This window comes from Heloderma suspectum, chromosome 1, assembly GCF_057233095.1.
Source record: "Heloderma suspectum isolate Gila_16-S chromosome 1, 16-S_ref, whole genome shotgun sequence".
NCBI classification, from domain to species: Eukaryota; Metazoa; Chordata; class Lepidosauria; order Squamata; family Helodermatidae; genus Heloderma; species Heloderma suspectum.
The window spans coordinates 152,393,599-152,412,242 of record NC_139458.1 but is presented as its reverse complement, the minus strand read 5'-3'; the positions used below and the strand labels follow the sequence as shown (position 1 = coordinate 152,412,242).

General features: G+C 44.7%; 1 protein-coding gene across 1 annotated transcript in view; it reads left to right on the top strand.

Annotated features, from left to right (window-relative positions):
* Window positions 1–18,644, top strand: part of LOC146358289 (uncharacterized) — a 104,716-nt gene that overhangs the window by 76,761 nt on the left and 9,311 nt on the right. The window contains exons 4-7 of the mRNA XM_084807205.1: window positions 5,275–5,371; window positions 9,931–10,135; window positions 11,366–11,994; window positions 17,083–17,228. Coding sequence (XP_084663331.1) covers window positions 5,275–5,371; window positions 9,931–10,135; window positions 11,366–11,994; window positions 17,083–17,228 — 1,077 coding nt within the window. The remainder of the gene's footprint in view (window positions 1–5,274; window positions 5,372–9,930; window positions 10,136–11,365; window positions 11,995–17,082; window positions 17,229–18,644) is intronic.

Below are 18,644 nucleotides of genomic sequence, written 5' to 3'. Positions count from 1 at the left end.
AGCTAATTAACCACCAGAAAAGTTAAGGACATTAAAAAAGAGTATCTAAAAGTTAAGCACCATTGAAGGTACAGGGGAATCCTTAGCTATGGGGCAGAGAAATGAAGACTTGCAGGGTTTAAAAACACACACACGGAGTCACCCTTTCTCCAGAGCAGAAGCCCCTGAACTGACCATCTGGTTAGTTGCCGTTGCTGTAGGTGCCAAGGAACACTGCCTTCAACTCGCATGAGCCTCCCTCTGCCCTTGCACCCTCAGAGCAAGCTGTAGGTCCTGCAAATACAGGACTGGGATCTACCAGAGCATCTGATTTTCTTCAGTTCATGTCATCCTTTTTTGCCAAGCAGGGTCAAATTAATGTTTGATCTTTCCTTTCTCTCCAGGCTCATTTTCTGGCAGGCAGTGCCTTCTGAAATTAATTCATTGCCATGCAGAATTTCAACCAATTGCAAAGCTTCTCATGGCTTTCAGTCAAAAGTTGTGAGACCAAAAACCGTTTCCCTTTTGACATTACAAAACCCGAGCCAGAATTTGCTTGAAACTTGGCTGCCATTTTCCTCCAGAGCTTTAGAACTCTATGGAGGATCTTGTGTTGGGGATTGGAGTTTGTAGCTCAGCAGCTGTGTTGCTACTAGAATTGAGAAGTGAAATATGCTCAGGATCCAATTTTGTCTTTTGAGAAGGACAGAAATAACTGTGGGCTTGGGAGCCTTCACAACATGTGGCATGGAAGCTGCTTAAAATTGTGGGTTGCTCCTTGTCACATGGTTCGACCCAGTGCTATTGTAAAAATTCCTGTCCATGGAATTCCCAGAATTCCCAGTGATATTGGTTATATTTCTGTCCCTGGCATGGGGGAAACAGGTGGGGGACGAATCCATGCGGTGAACCCTTGCATGCAGTCAGCTGTCCATATGGCACAACATCCATGTGGCACAATTTCAGCGAGCATTCAGTCATGTGAAATGGGGCTCAGAATTGGATTTCTGGGCTTATTCTTGATTTTAGCATCTTAAGATTCTGCTGAAGTTTTGCACAATCAGAGTGGCATGCAGTGGCTCTATCCTTTTATGATTAACTTACTTCCTAATGATCCACCATTATTTACTCAACACATATGTAAGCAGCTTAATGTTTTAATTCTGAGGCTCTGATTTTGTCACATTGATCATCAGGGAAAAATCTAAAGCTTCTCATGAATTGCTTCATATTTTTGATTCAAACGAAAAAGAGCACAACTGAAAAGGGATACCAGTTTATTACCTATTTTCACCTTTTAAATGTGGGTTGTGTTTACCAGGCTATCTAATCCAGCCTTCCCCAACCTGTTGCCCTCTAGAAGTTTTGGACTACAGCTCCCATTATTTCCTGTCAGTGTGGCCTGGCTGGCTGGGGATAATGGGAGTTGTTGTCCAAAATATCTGGAGGGAAGAGGTTCGGGAAGGCTGAACCAAGCAATCTGAGTTCTATAGACAAGAAGCAGAGAAAGGGTAGAATTTGGGGCATTAGTAAATTGTATCTCAGTGAATGGGCAAGAAAATTGGAATTTACAATATGTAAGAAAATAAGTTCCACTGATGCAATGAATATGAACTTGAACACACTCCGGGAGAGAGCGGAGGACAGGAAGGCCTGGCGTGCTATGGTTCATGGGGTCACGAAGAGTTGGACACGACTTAACAACTGAACAACAACAACAAGAAAATAAGTAAAGGCAGGCAAAATTTCAGGATGATAGGAAAGATGGTTGAAAAAAGAGGAGTCCCAGGGTAAACATTTCTTCAGACTTATACATATTAAAATACATGAAATTGCTGGAGAAAAAGCTATTTTTTCAAGGTCAAAACAGCAACCAATGCCATGGAGTATAGGGAAGGTGAGAAAAATCCAAATTTATGTATCTAGGTTTTTTTTCTTTTCCTCTTTTGTTTTGTTGAAATTTTACATGAAAAAATTAATTAAAAAACAAAAAACACAACCATAATAGAAGGGCCCAACCTGTAGAGAAGTTGGAGGAGTGCTAGGTGGCAGGGTGCCTCCAGAAGAAAACCTTGCTCAGTGATGGAGAGGTGAATAGAGAAGGTTCGAAAATGAAATTAAAGATGGAGTTGGATTACTGAGGATCCACAGTAGATGAGGAAGTATTGGGGTGGAATCTTGGGCACAGTTTTCTACATAGGGGCAGGTCTTTGGACTACATTCCTTCCAAAACTGAAGCTCATTAAAATGTCTAGGAACGGTGAGCCCACGCCTACATTTTCCTACATGTGCCTGCATTTTCTCATATATTAATCACCCCAGCCTCTTTCAACTTAGGCACACTTCTAACCTGGCTATTCCTGCCTGGAATAGCTGTATTCTCTAAATTTCTCATCCAGAAGTCATCAGTCTTATGTTAATTCCTTGCTATACTGCCACATTCTCTCACCCAATAGAAGGAGACAGAATAAACAGTTGGTTAAGGGATAGCTGAGATGATGTCATGAGAAATAATGTACAGAGATGAGTAGGCCAGTATCTAATAAATATGGAAATATGTACATATACATTTGCTTGAATACAGAAGCAGATAGATTCGTTCAAGTGAAAGTTCCCAGTAGTGTCAGATGACTGGCCAATTTGCCCATCACCTAAAAGCACCTCCTCTCTTTTGACCATCCTTTAACAATCTGCTAGAGCATTGAATAACATGGGGGGGGGGGGCAGAAAGCTCTCTCATCCCAGTGAGGCAGAGTCATAGAGCAGGACAGCACCAAAATGTCATCAACCCCAACCTCCTTTTCCTCCCCGCAGGGCAGGATTATCCATGCATCAACACATAAATCAATCCAGATCACAATGTGCCACTCGCTGAGAGCATGAGTGAACACGTCACATCACCCTGAGCTGTCTGCAGATCAGATAATGCCAAATGATATGTGGAAGTGAGCCAAGCCACGTGGAGAACGAATGCAATATTCTTTACAGACATAGATAGGTCAAGAAGAGTTTTTTCTTTCAAAGTTTTATCTAGATTATCCATGGTCATAAGACCATAAGGACATCAGAAGAGCCCTGCTGGATCAGACCAAGGGTCCATCTAGTCCAGCATTCTGTTCACACAGCAGCCAGCCAGCTGTCAACTGGGAACCCACAAGCAGGGCATGAGCGCAACAGCACCCTCCCACCCATGTTCCCAGCAACTGGTGTACAGCTCACTGCCTATGGTACTGGAGGTAGCACATTATATTAATGAGCACAAAGTTACTAATATACAACCTGTCGGGTACTTTGCACATTTCCTATGATGTTCCTCTTTACCCAGTTGGCGATTTTACTGAAAGAGTATTTACTTTGTAATAAAGTACATAGAAAACAGTATCAGTTCAGTTGTTACCAACACCTTACCTTGTGGGATATTCATATATAGCAACATCCATTGCCATAGCCAATGTTACATCATCATATTTGATCTTAATATTCCCAATACGTTTGGGTTTCTTCTTTTTTTAAAAAAAACAACAACCCTCTTTTATCTTTTAAATAAGCTTCTAATTTTTAATATGTAGAAAAAGGTATTTTGAAATGGCCTCATTGGCTGCCAGTTTGTTTCCAGGCCCAATTCAGGGTGGTGGTTTGGGCCTTTAAAGCTCTAAACTACTTGGGTTCTGGTTATCTCAGGACACCTCCTCCCATATGAACCTCCACAGTAATTAAGAGAGAGGCCCTGATTCAAAAACTATGTTATGGGGAGGCTAAGTCAGCCTCCATGAGTAGGCCCTTTTACATCCTACCTTCAGCACTGTGGAATGCCCACTTGTGGGAGGTATGTATGCCCCACTCTTTACTGTCATAGATAGGCCAATAAGTGCTGTTTCTTTCAAAGTTTAGTCTAGATTTTTCTTTGATCTAGTTATCCCACTGTTGCCTTTGGATTTGTAGGCTTTTAAAAATTAATAATAATAATAATAATAATAATAATAATAATAATAATATATTTTTATTACTTATGTGGTAGGCTGCTTTCAAATATGTTTTGAAAAACAGCATAGAGACATTTTACAATGTTCTAGATAGTTCACCTCTGTTCAGCCCTTCCTCCAATGCATATAGTATTTCTTTTTCATGCTATATGAGGCAGTGTTGGTAATAACTGAAGATGCATTGAATATTCCTGAGATAATGCTAGGGGCTATTAAAATATTCTGTATTTTAGTGGAAGGATTGAACGGAGGACAACTATCTAGAATGGTATATGATTATTTGACACAGACATCAGTGGCAATGACTATCAACGGCTGCTAGTCCTGACGGCTGTGTATTACCTCCCGTACCCAAAACAGTGTGCCTGTGAATTGCTGAGGGACATGCTGTTGCCCTCATGTCCTGTGCGTGGGCTTCCCATGGACATCAGGCTGGCCACTGTGAGAAACAGGATGCTGGACTAGTTAGGCCTTTGTTTGTTATGTTCTTAAGAAAAAATGCCACCATTCTGTATTCTCCCTACGATTCATGAGAACATTCCCAATATAGAGCCCTTTCTTGAGGGTAATGTCTGAATCTCATGCAACAAATAAAATATGCATTTGTTGTGCTATTAACCATCTGGAAAGGTTCTTAAATTCCTATATCAGTTCATAAATGTATATAACACGGGATCTCAACACTGGAAAACAGTTAGATACACGCAAAGTCTTTATTATTCGTAGTAGCATTAGTATTAATATTAATATTATTATTGCCGTTGCTCATTCTGAGGGTGGTGGCTACTCAGTTTTGTCTTCTGTCTTCCCTTCCTGGGGACCTGGATTTTCTCATCGTTTCTGGATGAGAGTTATACATGGTATCTGATAATTCAGGGAGTACTTTCTTGCATGTGTGATGATGGAACAGAAAGTTGTCTCCTGTCTTAGTGCAAATACAATATCTAAGAGGAATGAAAGGAATACAGAACTTTTGCAGTTTGATTGCTCCTTTTATGCAGAAATCTTAGAGGGCCAAACCTTTACATTTGCCAACAAATTTCATTTAAAAATCTCACAGTGCAGCATCAACAAAAGTACAACTATTGGGTGGCACATTGAGAAGAAAGAAGGCACAAGGCCTTGCTGATTGAATAAGCCAGTATGCACGGAGTAATGGTTTGCACTTCTGATGTACCCACACACCCCTGCAAATGTAACTTATAAATCAACTGTATCTTTTTAAAGATATATTTTCCTCTCTACCACTGGACTTGGCTCTGGATTGCTGTTTGCATGTGGCATTAATTGGATCGTGTCCCTTTCCTCGCAGCTGCAGTGCTGAAACTGCTCCTGAGCCCCCCTCCAAAGGATCATGTGAACTTAAGAAGGCTGATGCCACTTTTGTGGAGGACCATCAACAACCCGCAGTGAGTTACATGGCTTGGGGCAAAGAGGTGTTTTAGAAGTGTTAGTCATAGAGCTTTTAAGTTCACCTGCTATGGCATCTCTCAGCCGTTGTGCACTTATGTCATGAATCTGATCCTGTCTCTGGCTCCCCTCCCTTTTCCTTCCTCTCTTTCTCTCCCCCCTCCATCTTCGTACCTCTGATTAATGGTGAAGAACAAGCTAATGAATAAGATATCCAAGGCACGTCCACACTACGGCACAAATCCAGCTACAGTTACTTGTGACTTACAGTGCAATCCTACTTAGAAGTAAGTCTCATTGAATTCAGTGGGGCTTACTCCCAGGTACGTGGGAATAGAATTGCAGACCAAGTGCCATTGAAAGTACAAAAGCTTATTGTGACTAACTGGTTCCATTGGTTTCAATGGGACTTCATCACAACTAGTGTTAGGGAGGTGGGGTTGCACTATATGTGAAAAATACATATATCTGCACAGAAATACAGGAGGTTGAGCTTGGTAGCCCCATCGAGAGCATCTGGGTTAAAATAAATGGAGCAAAGAATAAAAGGAACCTGGTGGTTGGAGTCTACTACCGGCCACCCAACCAAGGAGAAGACGAGGATGAAACTTTTGAAAAGCAAATAGCCAATGTTTCAAGGAATCATGATGTAGTAGTAATGGGGGACTTCAGTTTCCCTGATATTTGTTGGGAGACAAATTCTGCAAAACATGGCCCCTCCAGGAAATTCCTGACTTGTGTGGCGGATAACTTCCTCCTACAGAAAGTAGAGGAAGGAACTAGTGGATCGGCTATCCTTGACTTGATCCTAACCAACAGAGAGGACTTAGTGGATAAAGTAGCAGTTACAGGAACTCTGGGGGAAAGCGACCATGTTATACTTGAGTTCTTGGATCCAAAGGAAGCAAAAGCTGAGTGTAGCCAAACGCGTACCCTGGATTTTAGGAAAGCTCATTTTAATAAACTCAGAACAATGATAAGTAAGATCCCATGGCAAGCGGCTCTAACGAGAAAAGGAGTCCAAGATGGGTGGGAGCTTTTAAAAAAGGAAATTCTCAAGGCACAATTACAAATAATTCCAACCAGAAAAAAAGGTGGAAGACAACAGAAGAAGCCAATGTGGCTTCACAAAAAGCTTAGAGATGACCTGAAAACAATAAAGTACACATATAGGAAGTGGAAAGAAGGCCAAGCAACAAAAGAAGAGTACCGGCAGGTAGCACAGAATTGCAGGGATGGCGTCAGGAAGGCTAAAACTGAGAATGAGCTGAGGTTAGCGAGGGATGCTAAAAGCAACAAAAAAAAGCTTTCTTCAGCTACGTGCATAGTAAAAGACAGAGGAAAGAAATGGTGGTTCAGCTATTAAATAAGGATGGCAAAATGATAACAGATGACAAACAAAGGCAGAAGTGCTCAATTCCTACTTTGGCTCAGTCTTCTCCCAAAAGAGGGTCTATGACACACACACACCCCAGCAAAGACGAAGTACAGGCTGAAGGGGCAGGATTGCAGCTTGAGATCGATAGGCATATGGTCAAGGAACACCTAATTACTTTGAATGGGTTCAAATCTCCAGGGCCAGATGAACTGCACCCTAGAGTAATAAAGGAATTGGGAGAACTCTGAGCCACTGTCTATTCTCTTTGAGAAATCATGGAGGACATGTGAAGTGCCAGATGACTGGAGGAGGGCTAATGTTGTCCCTATCTTCAAAAAGGGCAAAAAGGAGGAACCTGGGAACTACAGACCAGTCAGTCTGACATCAATCCCTGGGAAAATTCTGGAGCAGATGATAAAGCAATCCATCTGGAAGCACCTTGAAAACAATGCCGTGATTACTCGAAGCCAACATGGATTTGTCAAAAACAAGTCCTGCCAGACAAATCTGATCTCATTTTTTGATCAAGTAACCTCCCTTGTGGACTGTGGGAATGCTGTGGACATAATATACCTCGACTTCAGCAAAGCTTTCGACAAAGTGCCCCATGATATCCTGATGAGCAAACTAGCTCGAAGTGGGACACACCACTTGTTTGGACACCACGTGTTTGGAAACAATGATCAGGTGGATCCACCATTGGCTACAGAATCGGACTCAAAGAGTGCTTATCAATGGGACCTTCTCAAACTGGGGAGAGGTAACAAGCGGGGTACCACAGGGCTCGGTCCTGGGCCCAGTGCTCTTCAACATTTTTATTAATGACTTGGAGGAGGAGGTGCAGGGAATGCTGATCAGATTTGCAGATGACACAAAATTGGGCGGGATAGCTAATACTTTGGAAGACAGAAACAAAATTCAAAGTGATCTTGATAGACTGGAGCACTGGGCAGAAAACAACAGAATGACATTTAATAGGGGTAAATGCCCAGTTCTGCACCTAGGAAAAAGAAACCAAATGCACAGTTACAAGATGGGGGATACGTGGCTCAACCATACTACAAGCGAGAAGGATCTTGGAATTGTTGTCGATCACAAGCTGAATATGAGCCAACAATGTGATGTGGCTGCAAAAAGGCCAATGCTCTTTTGGGCTGCATTAATAGAAGCATAGCTTCCAAATCCCGGAAAGTACTAGTTCCCCTCTACTCAGCACTGGTTAGGCCTCATCAGGAGTACTGTGTCCAATTCTGGGCACCACACTTTAAGAAGGATGCAGACAAACTGGAGAGGGTTCAGAGGAGGGCAACGAAGATGATCAGGGGACTGGAAACAAAGCCCTATGAAGAGAAACTGAAAGAACTGGCATGTTTAGCCTTGAGAAGAGAAGACTGAGGGGAGATATGATAGCGCTCTTCAAGTACTCGAAAGGTTGTCACAGAGAGGAAGGCCAGGATCTCTTCTCGATCATCCCAAAGTGCAGGACACAGAATAATGGGCTCAAGTTACAGGAAGCCAGATTCTGGCAGAACATCAGGAAAAACTTCCTGACTGTTAGAGCAATAAGACAATGGAACCAATTACCTGGGGAGGTGGTGGGCTCTCCCACACTGGAGGCCTTCAAGACGAGGCTGGACAGCCACCTGTCAGGGATGCTCTGACTTGGATTCCTGCACTGAGCAGGGGGTTGGACTCAGTGGTCTTGTAGGCCCCTTCCAACCCTACCATTCTATGATTCTATGATTCTATAATGTTAGCTGGATTTGTTCCAATATATTTAAACTGATTCGAAACTGGTATAATTTTCGTGGCTTTACCCAACAGAAACTTTGTGAACTGTGGTTGTATGAGAGAGGGCTGAAAGTTCTCTGATAGCAGTCTATACCACAGAAGTGCAATTCCCTTGATCTCTTGGTTGGAACCCGTGACACTTCAATCAAGTAGAAAGTGGTTTAAATGTGTAGTATAGACATGACATTCAGCCTTCAGAACGTGTAACAGATGGCATGGAGAGGAATTCCCATTTCATCCTGGGTCAAGCTCTTATTGGTTGGGGTCTAGTCATTACTTGATAACAGTTCTCAAGGACAGCATCACCTTACGACTGCCTTTCCCAACCTGGTGCCTTCCAGATGTGTTGGACTGCCATTTCCACAATTCCCAGCGAAGCACAGCTTGGCCATACTGGCTGGGAGTGATCGGAGTTGTAGTCCCACATGTCTGGAGGGCATCAGGTTGGGGAAGGCTGCCTTAGGGTGTGTCCAAACAGTGCTGGATGGTTGAAGAGAGGTGGTACCATTTCATTTCCTCTCTGGTCTAGGAGTACTGCTGTGATATACTGTCCACACTTCACCACGTTTGATTGTTCATCCTGCTAACCCTAACCCACACAGCTCAGTAAAAATGGCATGTTCCTTGCTGTTTTCTCCACTAGGAATCTCGCCGTTTATGCACTGCACATGTCATATATGTCTTCAAACAGCTGCACATAGACTTCACAAACATGTATCTATAATAATAAAAGAGAATGTGTGTCTGCCTGTCTGTCTGTCTAGCACCTCATAGCATCAAGACTATGAAACCTAAACACCTTATGCATACTATGTGCTTGAAGCCTGCAATAACACCTTCAGTCACTAGGGGACGACTTCCCTAATCAGCACATAGCCTTGCAGTCCATTCAGTTTAATATTGGAAGAGATTAGTGGGCTGAGGGACAGAGTTATACACCTGTCCCCTTCCCCTTGCTTTGGGCAGCCCGCCCGCCGGGGAATGGAGTGGACAGACCCCTCCCTCAGGGCTCTAGAGGTGCACCATAGAAGGGCTGTGCCTAGGGGCGCCAGCAGGCATGGCTTCACTCAGAGTGGGCACAGTGTGTCCATGTGTAACTTTGCTTGAAGGCTTCTCAGTATCAAACCAAGGGCTATTCCAAGCCATGTGATGCCAGATCCGTTTGCTATTTAATATAAAATAGTCGCTTACTTTGCCTCCTTAAGTGAGTGGGCGTGACTGCCTGCCAGACAGAAACTGCACAACAGGCAGGAGAAGGAACAGAAAGATTTGGGAGTAGAATGATTGCATGTCGGTGCCAAACATTGAGAGATTTGGCCAAGTCTGTTTGGGTGTTCCGTATTTTGTTTTGTCAACAGCTGCCCCTGAGTCCCCTTGTTTCTCTTCCAGTCCTCCAGCCCCAGCTGCCGCCGATCCAGTTCCGACATCTCCTACGAAACGTCAGACTGCACCAAAGCTCAGCGGGAGTGTCGGTTACGGCCTCATTTCAGTGACCCGATGCCAACGGATGCCGTGAAGAGGAAACAACTGGAGCTGAAGATAGCTGCAGCAGCACGCCAGCACGCTCAGAAGCGCCGGCAAGAGAGAGACCCCGGTACGTCCCCTGCCTTTGGCTCCGTTTCAGTATGTCTTGGAGCGTCCTCATCACTCAGAGTTCTGAGTGTGTTTTCAGCATTAGTTCGCACCCATCCTTCAGAGAGATCTGGCTGAAATCTGGCATAGCTCACCTCCATGTGTTCCTGCAACAACAGCCATGGGATATGCTCTGCAGCCTGCAGGAACCTCTTGCGGTAGGGTCTCTCCAGAGGAGAGGGAACACAGCAGCAGCTTCTATGCTCTGGCTGTTCATACCCTATAAAAACAACCAAGAGTCTGGCAGGCACAAATTGGGGAAAGTCTGAGTCTGCTCTTAATATGTGCACGGTAGGGATATTCAGAGAAGGGGAGATGCAAAGGTCATGGCAGTGTCAGCACAACCTCATGAAGCTCTAGTGCTCTGATGTTCTAGTGCTCCGTCACTTGGACTTCATGCACAATATAGCAAAAGGTGAGTAGGGCCTCAAACAATGGTTCTGCAAGTATGCACAGCAGATGGAGCCAACGTCCCAGTGGCTGGGAATTACGGGAGTTGTAGCCCAACACATCTGGAGGGCGCTAGGCTGAGGAAGGCTGCAACTGATGGCCCCCCGCCTGTTAATGTGTAGTGTTTAGGACAGGTGGGTTCCATCCAGCACACCTAAGCCAAACTGCAAGTGGGACTTGCTTTCTGCAGCTGTTGAATTAAGAAGAGGGGTGTGGCCTAGAATGAGTTATTTGCATGCTCTAAAGCAGACATGCAAACGTGTGATCCCCCGGGCTGAACACAACCCTACGGTCATGCATGGTGCTTTACTAGGGGCTTGATAAAACTCTTGCTTTGGCTGCTGTCCTTGAATGCAAATACAGACAAGCGCCTAGCAAGCCACATAGCTAATGGAATTTGTTGGGCTTAGTGCCGGGCTGCATTCTCCCCAACCCCAGCTTTCATGGGACCATTCAAACCTGCAGAAGATGGGATGGGAGAGGGAATTCAGCAGCTTTCCGGGGCATGGGGGAAATTCCTTAGAAATTTTCTGGGAGAGTGGGGACTGGCTTACCTTAGTTTTAGATAAGATGGTCAAGGGGTGCATTACCCCCCACCCGCCGTTCCCCTTAAAAAAAGATAAACTAAGCTTTTCATTGCTGGATGAGTGGGGCTGAGTTTTCTGGTAGAAGGAGGAAATCATGGGAAGGTTCCCCATTACTGCTAGAAAGTGATGTTCCTTCATTTCCTTTTTCTGCTCAGGCCCAGCACTGACGAAAGCCAACATCAACTACGGCAGCAGCATTGATGAAAACCGCCATGTCCTGGGTGGCTCCTTTCGTTCCAAATACCGCTGGAGCAACGTCAGCAGTCTCAGTGCAGACAGCGGCATAGTGGGTGGGAGCGATGAGAGGGACAATCCTGATGCCAGCAGTGGAGGGGCACCAAGGATGAGATTGGCTGAGATGGAGCGGGCAGACAGTGGCATCAGCCAAGTGCTGAGTAGGAAGTGGAGGAATAGGGCATCTGAAACGTTGACCTCTCTGCAGGCATGGGAAGCCCACCAACCTTGTGCTGACTGTGGTGGGAGAGATTTCCCGCTGGAGACGGATGTTCAGAACCAGAACAAGAGACGGGCCACCCTCTGTGAGAAGTGCCTGAAGTGCCGGACAGAGCGGAAGGAGTCAGTGCTGGAGTTTGTCAATACTGAAGCCAGTTACGGGGAGGACCTGCGCATCATCAAAGAGGAGTTCTACCTTCCCATGCAAGCTGCAGGTCTCCTAACGCAGGACCAACTGCTGGTGGTTTTCAGCAACATACAGGAGCTGATAGACCTCAATGAAAACTTCCTAGAGTACCTGCAGGAAGAGATTGACCAGGCCTTTGAGCAGGTAGTGTGTGATCTCAGGCTTCCTCTCCTTTGTGGTAACCATGAGTTAATTTGTTACTATGGCTTTGTCACCATGGCACTTGCCGTGTATGCTACTAACTAGAAAGCCACAGTGCCTAACAATACATGAGGGAATTGAGAGTCAGGAGGATTCGGTCTGTGTTTCTTCAACTTATTTTACCCCTCCTCCAGAGGGCCCTCCCTAGACAACGTTACTCAGGATCCCATACCTGTCTTTTCCCCTCATTTCAAACTTGTGAGAAAACATTTGTCTGTCAGCTAGGGAGAAAAGCCATGGGTCAGAATGGACCCACATATTGCCTGCTCTTCTCTGTGACCCACAGCAAGTTGTGTGAATTCAGTAAACGTAGGGCAAGATCACTTTGCGAAAAAGCTTCTTAAAAATCCTAGAGACTCTCCCATGAAATACACCCCGTGCACTCCTGAATAGACCAGTCTGGGACTAGCTTTAAGACTAGCTTTAAGACAGGTGGGTGTGCCGTTTGAGGGCTGTCATGCCCAGCTTGAACCACAGCGTATTGCTTTTACAGTGAGGCCTACCATCCGTTACAAATGCGAGCATGTTTCCATTGGCTGAAAGAGAACAATGTGTACAGGCGGCTGGTTGGGCTAACACCTAAGCAAAGCTAATGGCATTTACATGTATTTATATTATGCCTTGTACGTTATGATGGACTCTGAAAGAAAAAAGACCCTTCTACCATGAAATTCATTTTTACAGCAGCATCCAAGAAGGCCCAAGGGTGAGCAATTAAAAGCAGCTTTGCTTGCCAACAATTACTGGTGGCCGAGAACAAACACAAGGCTAGTTAAATCCTTAAGTGTTATTTGAGCCATGCTCCAAACTGGCACTGTTTCTTGAAAGTACTCAAGGTTATTTATAATTTCTTGGAACAGCAATCTTGAAAATTCATTATGACAGGCTAGCGCCCTGCGCACAGCCCAACAGCAATCTAAGCCCTGTTGTAAGGCAACTGAGGGAGAGATTATTATTTGGAAGGGAGTGCAGTCGTCTTGAGGGAGGGCCTTAGCTCAGTGGTAGAGCCCATGCTTTTCGTGCAGAAGGTTCCAGGTTCAGTCCCTGGCATCCCCATTTTAAAGAAAAGAAAGAGGTGGGATCATGTAGGAGATTAAGCGAAATGCCTCTTGTAAAGGCCCTGAGAATTGCTGCCAGACAGAGTAGTCAATATAGAGCTAGATGGACAAATGTGAGCTCTTCAGGGAAGAGCTGTAGCTCAGTAGAAGAGCTCGCACTTTACATGCAAAACATCCCAGGTTCAGTCCCCGGCATCTCCAGGTAAGGCTGGGAAAGCCTGCTGTCCTGAAACCCTGGACAGCCTCTGTCAGTCAGTGTCGACAATACTGAGCAAGGGGGCCCCATGGCCTGGCTGGGAGTCAGGCAACTTCCCATGTTCCTTAGTAGTGGAATGGGTCAGTCTTTGAGTAAACCATCCTAGCAAATAGACAGTGCTGAGTACCAAGCTGAAGGCAATAGTTTCATCCATAAGAAATACAGTTTCTCACCATTTGGGATATACTCTGTGGCCACAGTTTGGCATAGATCTAAGCACGGTGAAGTTCACTGATTTTAATTAGCATGTGTGCCTTGGGCGGCAATTCTGTGCAGACTTGTTTGCAAGTAAGCTACGAGTCATGGCACCCAAAACAAAGAGGGAGCTCCATTATACTCAATGAGCCCTACTTCTAAGTAAACAAGTACATAAAATCCCTTTTTACAAGAAAATGTAGTCATGAGGTGATATCTCCTTGGAATACTCGCATTTGCTGATTTATATGTTCTTATAAGTGCTTCTCTGATTGGAAGGAGTTTTTGATTGCTCAGTCATGCAAGGATATATCAGCCCCTCCAATCTTAACCGCAATGGTCAATACGAAGAGAATTCCAGCATAGAAAATTCTGGGATACATGGACTGACCCAGCACAAAAAGATACACATTTGTTTAACAGGCAGACTGTGGTTGGTTAAGACAATGGCCTGGTTTGGATGCTCACATCTTGGCTTAATAGGTCAAGATATGAATGAGCCTTGTACCCATGTATCTAGGCCCTTCCCCGCTCCCTTTCCAGAATGCCATAATTAACCCCATAAGTATTCCGTTAACTATAGTTTCCTGTTAATGCCTGAACCGGGAAACTATGGTTACCAGGTTTGGAACAAGCCACGATCTTAAACTGACTTCAAGCTGTGCTTTCAGATACAGGCAAGTTTTGAACTTGGTAACTATAGTTTTCCATTTGGTTGGTAATGGGAAACTATGGTTAATCCAAGACATAATGCTTTCCTGATTTATCGCTGTGCACTGAGAAGGGAGGAGGGAAGAGGTAACGCAGGCATGGAGCATGCAGGCGAAAGACTCATGCCTATTTCAGCTTATTAAGCCAAGATATGATCATCTGAATTGAGTCAATGTGATAATACTATATATTGTGTCAGATTCCTGACCGTTAGAGCAATACGACAATGGAACCAATTACCTAGGGAGGTAGTGGGCTCTCCCATGCTGGAGGCATTCAAGACGAGGCTGGACAGCCACCTGTCACGGATGCTCTGACCTGGATTTCTGCACTGAGCAGGGGGTTGGACTTGATGGCCTTGTAGGCCCCTTCCAGTCCTACTATTCTATGATTCTATGATATGTAGCTGCTGGAGAGCCAAACAGGGAAATTAAGTTTAGGAGCTGAAGATAAGGGGCCACATATGCCGCATTCTGGGAGCCATTTTCATCTCTTCTCTAACAAGAACTGAAGTAATGTAATTTTTTAAATGAGAAAGCAAAATCATAACTGCAAACAGCATACTGAAACACTATGCAAAAATCTGAAGAAAACTGATTTTAATGAAGAAAATGAATTTTAATGAAGTCTAAAAGTTTAAGAAATAGATCCATTTAAACCTTTTGTATTGGGTTTTGTAGTGAGTTTTTGAGGTGGGCTGGGGGTACAAATTCAGGTTTCAAAACCTCAAAATGCAGATCTTGTCCATGAAACACAACATTGACACTGAAACATAGTTTAACCTGAAGAAGGCTATCTGTCTGCTGGTTTAAATCCAACAATTTCAGATGATATGCTTTTAAAAAATAATAATAAGATGGTTTTCAGCAATAGTAACCCCCAATTTAACAAGAGCAACCTAACATGAAATGGATCACAGAACCTCTGTGCCACAGCACCTCATGCTGGCAAAAATGGGCATAACATTTTGATTGCCAGTAAAAGAGACACAAGTAACTACAGATCCTTAAAATATGTGTCAAGACAGGTAATCATTAAACAACAAGGAAGGATATAATAACATATGTTTGTCAAAGTTAAATTAACCCAGACCACTTTTTTTTTGTATGAACTATTTTTATTGTTACACTGGTCTATTGAAAACCTGTGATACACAAAATACTTTTCAGACATAGATATAACACTACAATTGTTTCCAGTTCCACCCTCATACAGTCAAAACCATACAGATGTTCATTGTTCTTCCCCCACAAAAAGCATGCCATTTTGTGTGTGTGTGTGTGTGTGTGTGTGTGCGGGGGGGGGGCAGCTTGCTCATTTGCATCTCTTACAGAGCAGTCCTACAGGTGGGGGCAGGAAGATCTGAAGGCAGAGGAACGGCTTTATTCAAAGCTCTGCTGGGCACATGCTGGCATAGAAGAAGGGAGGGGGGAGCAATATTTGTGGGATTTTTGACCCACCCCCATGTGTGTGTTTAACAATTTCTCTCCCATTGGAATAAGGGAGAAATTATGTATACAGCCCCCCTAGTTAGGGGCATGCCTGGAGATGGGGAGGGAAATCTACCCACAACACACCTCCTGATCCACCCTCTTTTTTGCACTGGGGCTGGGAGCAGTTGGATCTCCCCCTCTGAGGGTAGACCTCTCTTTCTGTTCTCTAAGGGTGAGATACAATCTATCCTATGGCCCCTGTGACGCCTTTCTAGGGACCATTGGATTGCAATCTTAATTTTACATATCTTGTTATTTTTCCACCACTTTACATATTTACATATAATATTACATATTATAATTAATTTAGCTCTTTGGCATTTGGAGTATTTAGTTCTTTTCCAAATTTCACGTTTTTGCTATCTGTGTTTTCAGGAGGTGGGTTGGGGGTGACTTTGGACCTCTGGATTCAAAGCTCCTCAGTTTCTCTGAGAGGGCCCATTATCTACGCTAACTTGGTGCTGGTGTAGGTAACTTTGTCCCCATTTTGTTATTCTTCATTTAAAGAATGTTAGCACTATGCCCTCCCAAAGCAACGTACAATCAAGAGGAAAGATCAGAAACAAAAATAAAAATGGCCATATTACAAAGCATACAGGATGCATTGAGAAGCTATCTAAAATACATAGCCTAATTACAGTCTCAAAGGCAGCATCGCAGAGGAAGGTCTTCAAGTCTCACCAGAAAACCTATACAGAAGGAGCAAGGCACAAGTCAATAGGAAGGGAGTTCCACAGTTATGAGGTCACCACTGAGAAGGCCCTATCTCCTAGTGTACCAGCCTAACCTATCTTAATGGTGGGCACTTGAGAAGGAGCCCTGAGGCAGGATTATATGAGTGAAAGTAATCTTTCAGATAACCTGGACCCAAGCCATTTAGGGCTTTAAAGGTTAAGACCAGTACTTTGAATTGAGCCCCAAACCTTAGTGATAGCCAGTGCAGCTGGCACAAAATTGGAGTTATGTTTTTAGACTTCCTGGCTCTCACCAGCATCCAGGTGGCTGCATTTTGTATGAGTTGCAGTTTCCGGATTGTCTTCAAAACCATTCCCACATTGCAGTAGTTCAGGCTGGAAGCAACCAGTGCAGGGGTACTGAGGCCAGGTCCGAATGCTCCAGATAGGGTCACAGCTAGTGTACAAGCCAGAGCTGGTAAAAGGCACTCCTGGCCACAGCTGTTGCTCACAATTCAGCAGACAGTGATGATCCAAGGATCAGCCCCCAAGCTGTGCATCTGGTCCTTCCTAGGGAGTGCAACCCCATCCAGGACCAGCTCCACACCACTATCTGATGCATCTCTCACATTGTGTGTTGGCAGGGTGATGATGACCTCATGACTGTGTGCATTGGTGAAATATTCCTGGAGTTTGTCAATATGCTGCCTGCCTTCCAGACATACTGTCTCCAGCAGTCCTCTTCAGTGAACATGCTCAATGCATTGGAAAAAGAGAAGGAGTTACTCAGGTGAGGAGACCATTACATCTTGGGCAGGTAATACCTAGACAGGAGGTTCCAGAACAAGCAAACATAAGGTGCGGGGAGGGTTTCATGGAGAAGCAGGGTCACGGATTAATGGGGAGAAACTGCACAAAACAGGGAGAAACTGCACAAAAGCTGGGAAACTGCCCAACACTCGGTGGTTGAGGGAAAGGGGGTGGAGCAAAGGAAAGGGGGTGGAGCCTTCTGGGAAACCCTGGGTGGGCTGGGTTTGGCTCCCAGGCCTGAGGTTCTGCACCCCTGACCTAGACAAATGGCATGGGCAACTGATGTGCATAAGGGAGGGTTTCTGCCAAAATCTCTCTTGGTGTTCCACAAGGGGAAAGAGGGTTAAACTAAACAACTCTTTTTCTGAGTCTTGGTCAGGTAGGAATGAGGAAGCAGGGTTGGCTTTTCAGCCCCTGGCAAGTATTTGCTTCTGTCTATGACTCTAGTTCTTCTTCGTGGTCTTTGTGCATCACGCATATGGGCTCTGTGCCTGCGCTGAGTCTCATTCGGGAAGCTTCCATAGCTGAGGAATGTTTCGGCAGGAACCCTTCCCCCACCATCCACTGCGCATGTCCCAGCAGGTTCCCGCCTGTTCCTTCAGTTCTCTTTCAACCGCCATAGTGGATAGCCTTCGGAGCTTCCTCTCTGTTAGAAAGAGAATTGCAGCATTCCTAGCTGTTGCTGAGGATTTATTGTTATATTTGTTGGACATCTTCATCTCTTTTGTCCCCACCCCCCAATTCCCTTCATCATCTTTGTCGTTCATTGTCTCTCAACCACAGCTGCAGTGCCGTCTTAAGGCCGCAAAAGCACCCTTTCAGAAATGTGTCAAGTGTGGGAGTAAGTTGCCCCCCACCAACCCTCTGCCTTTTTTGCCTGGGTAAAGGACACCTCCCTGATTCCTGCTCTCTGGGCCAATCATTTACTAAACAGGCATGAAAGAACAGAGCAGACAGACTTAAAGCAGAGCTTGTCAAGATTCCCTTTTGTCCCTGCTGAACTTCAAATAGCCAAATCAAAATACAGACAAGAGGCTTCTATCCACGGCTCTTTAATCCTTTTACTTCAATGGGTTATACAGATGCAAATTGTCAGTAACTCACAGTCTACAAAGGAAATCCCTTCAGGGAATTCAAAGGGAAGCTACGAAGGTTGAAAGTTGCCTAGAAAAGGCAGGCATGCTTTCCTAACTTAAGGGGGGGGAATCTCCCTCTATCTCGTGAGGTCTCTACGCATAGCTGTTTCTGCCGGATCAATCAGGCAGATCGCCTAAGCTCTGCCCCTGCTATCTCTCTCTTGGCTCTGCATCTGTGCCTGGCGTCTAAGAATTCAGGCTCTCCAAGCCCCACCTCTCCCTGTTTGCTATCTCTCACAGGGGTGTGTGAAGAGAGGCCC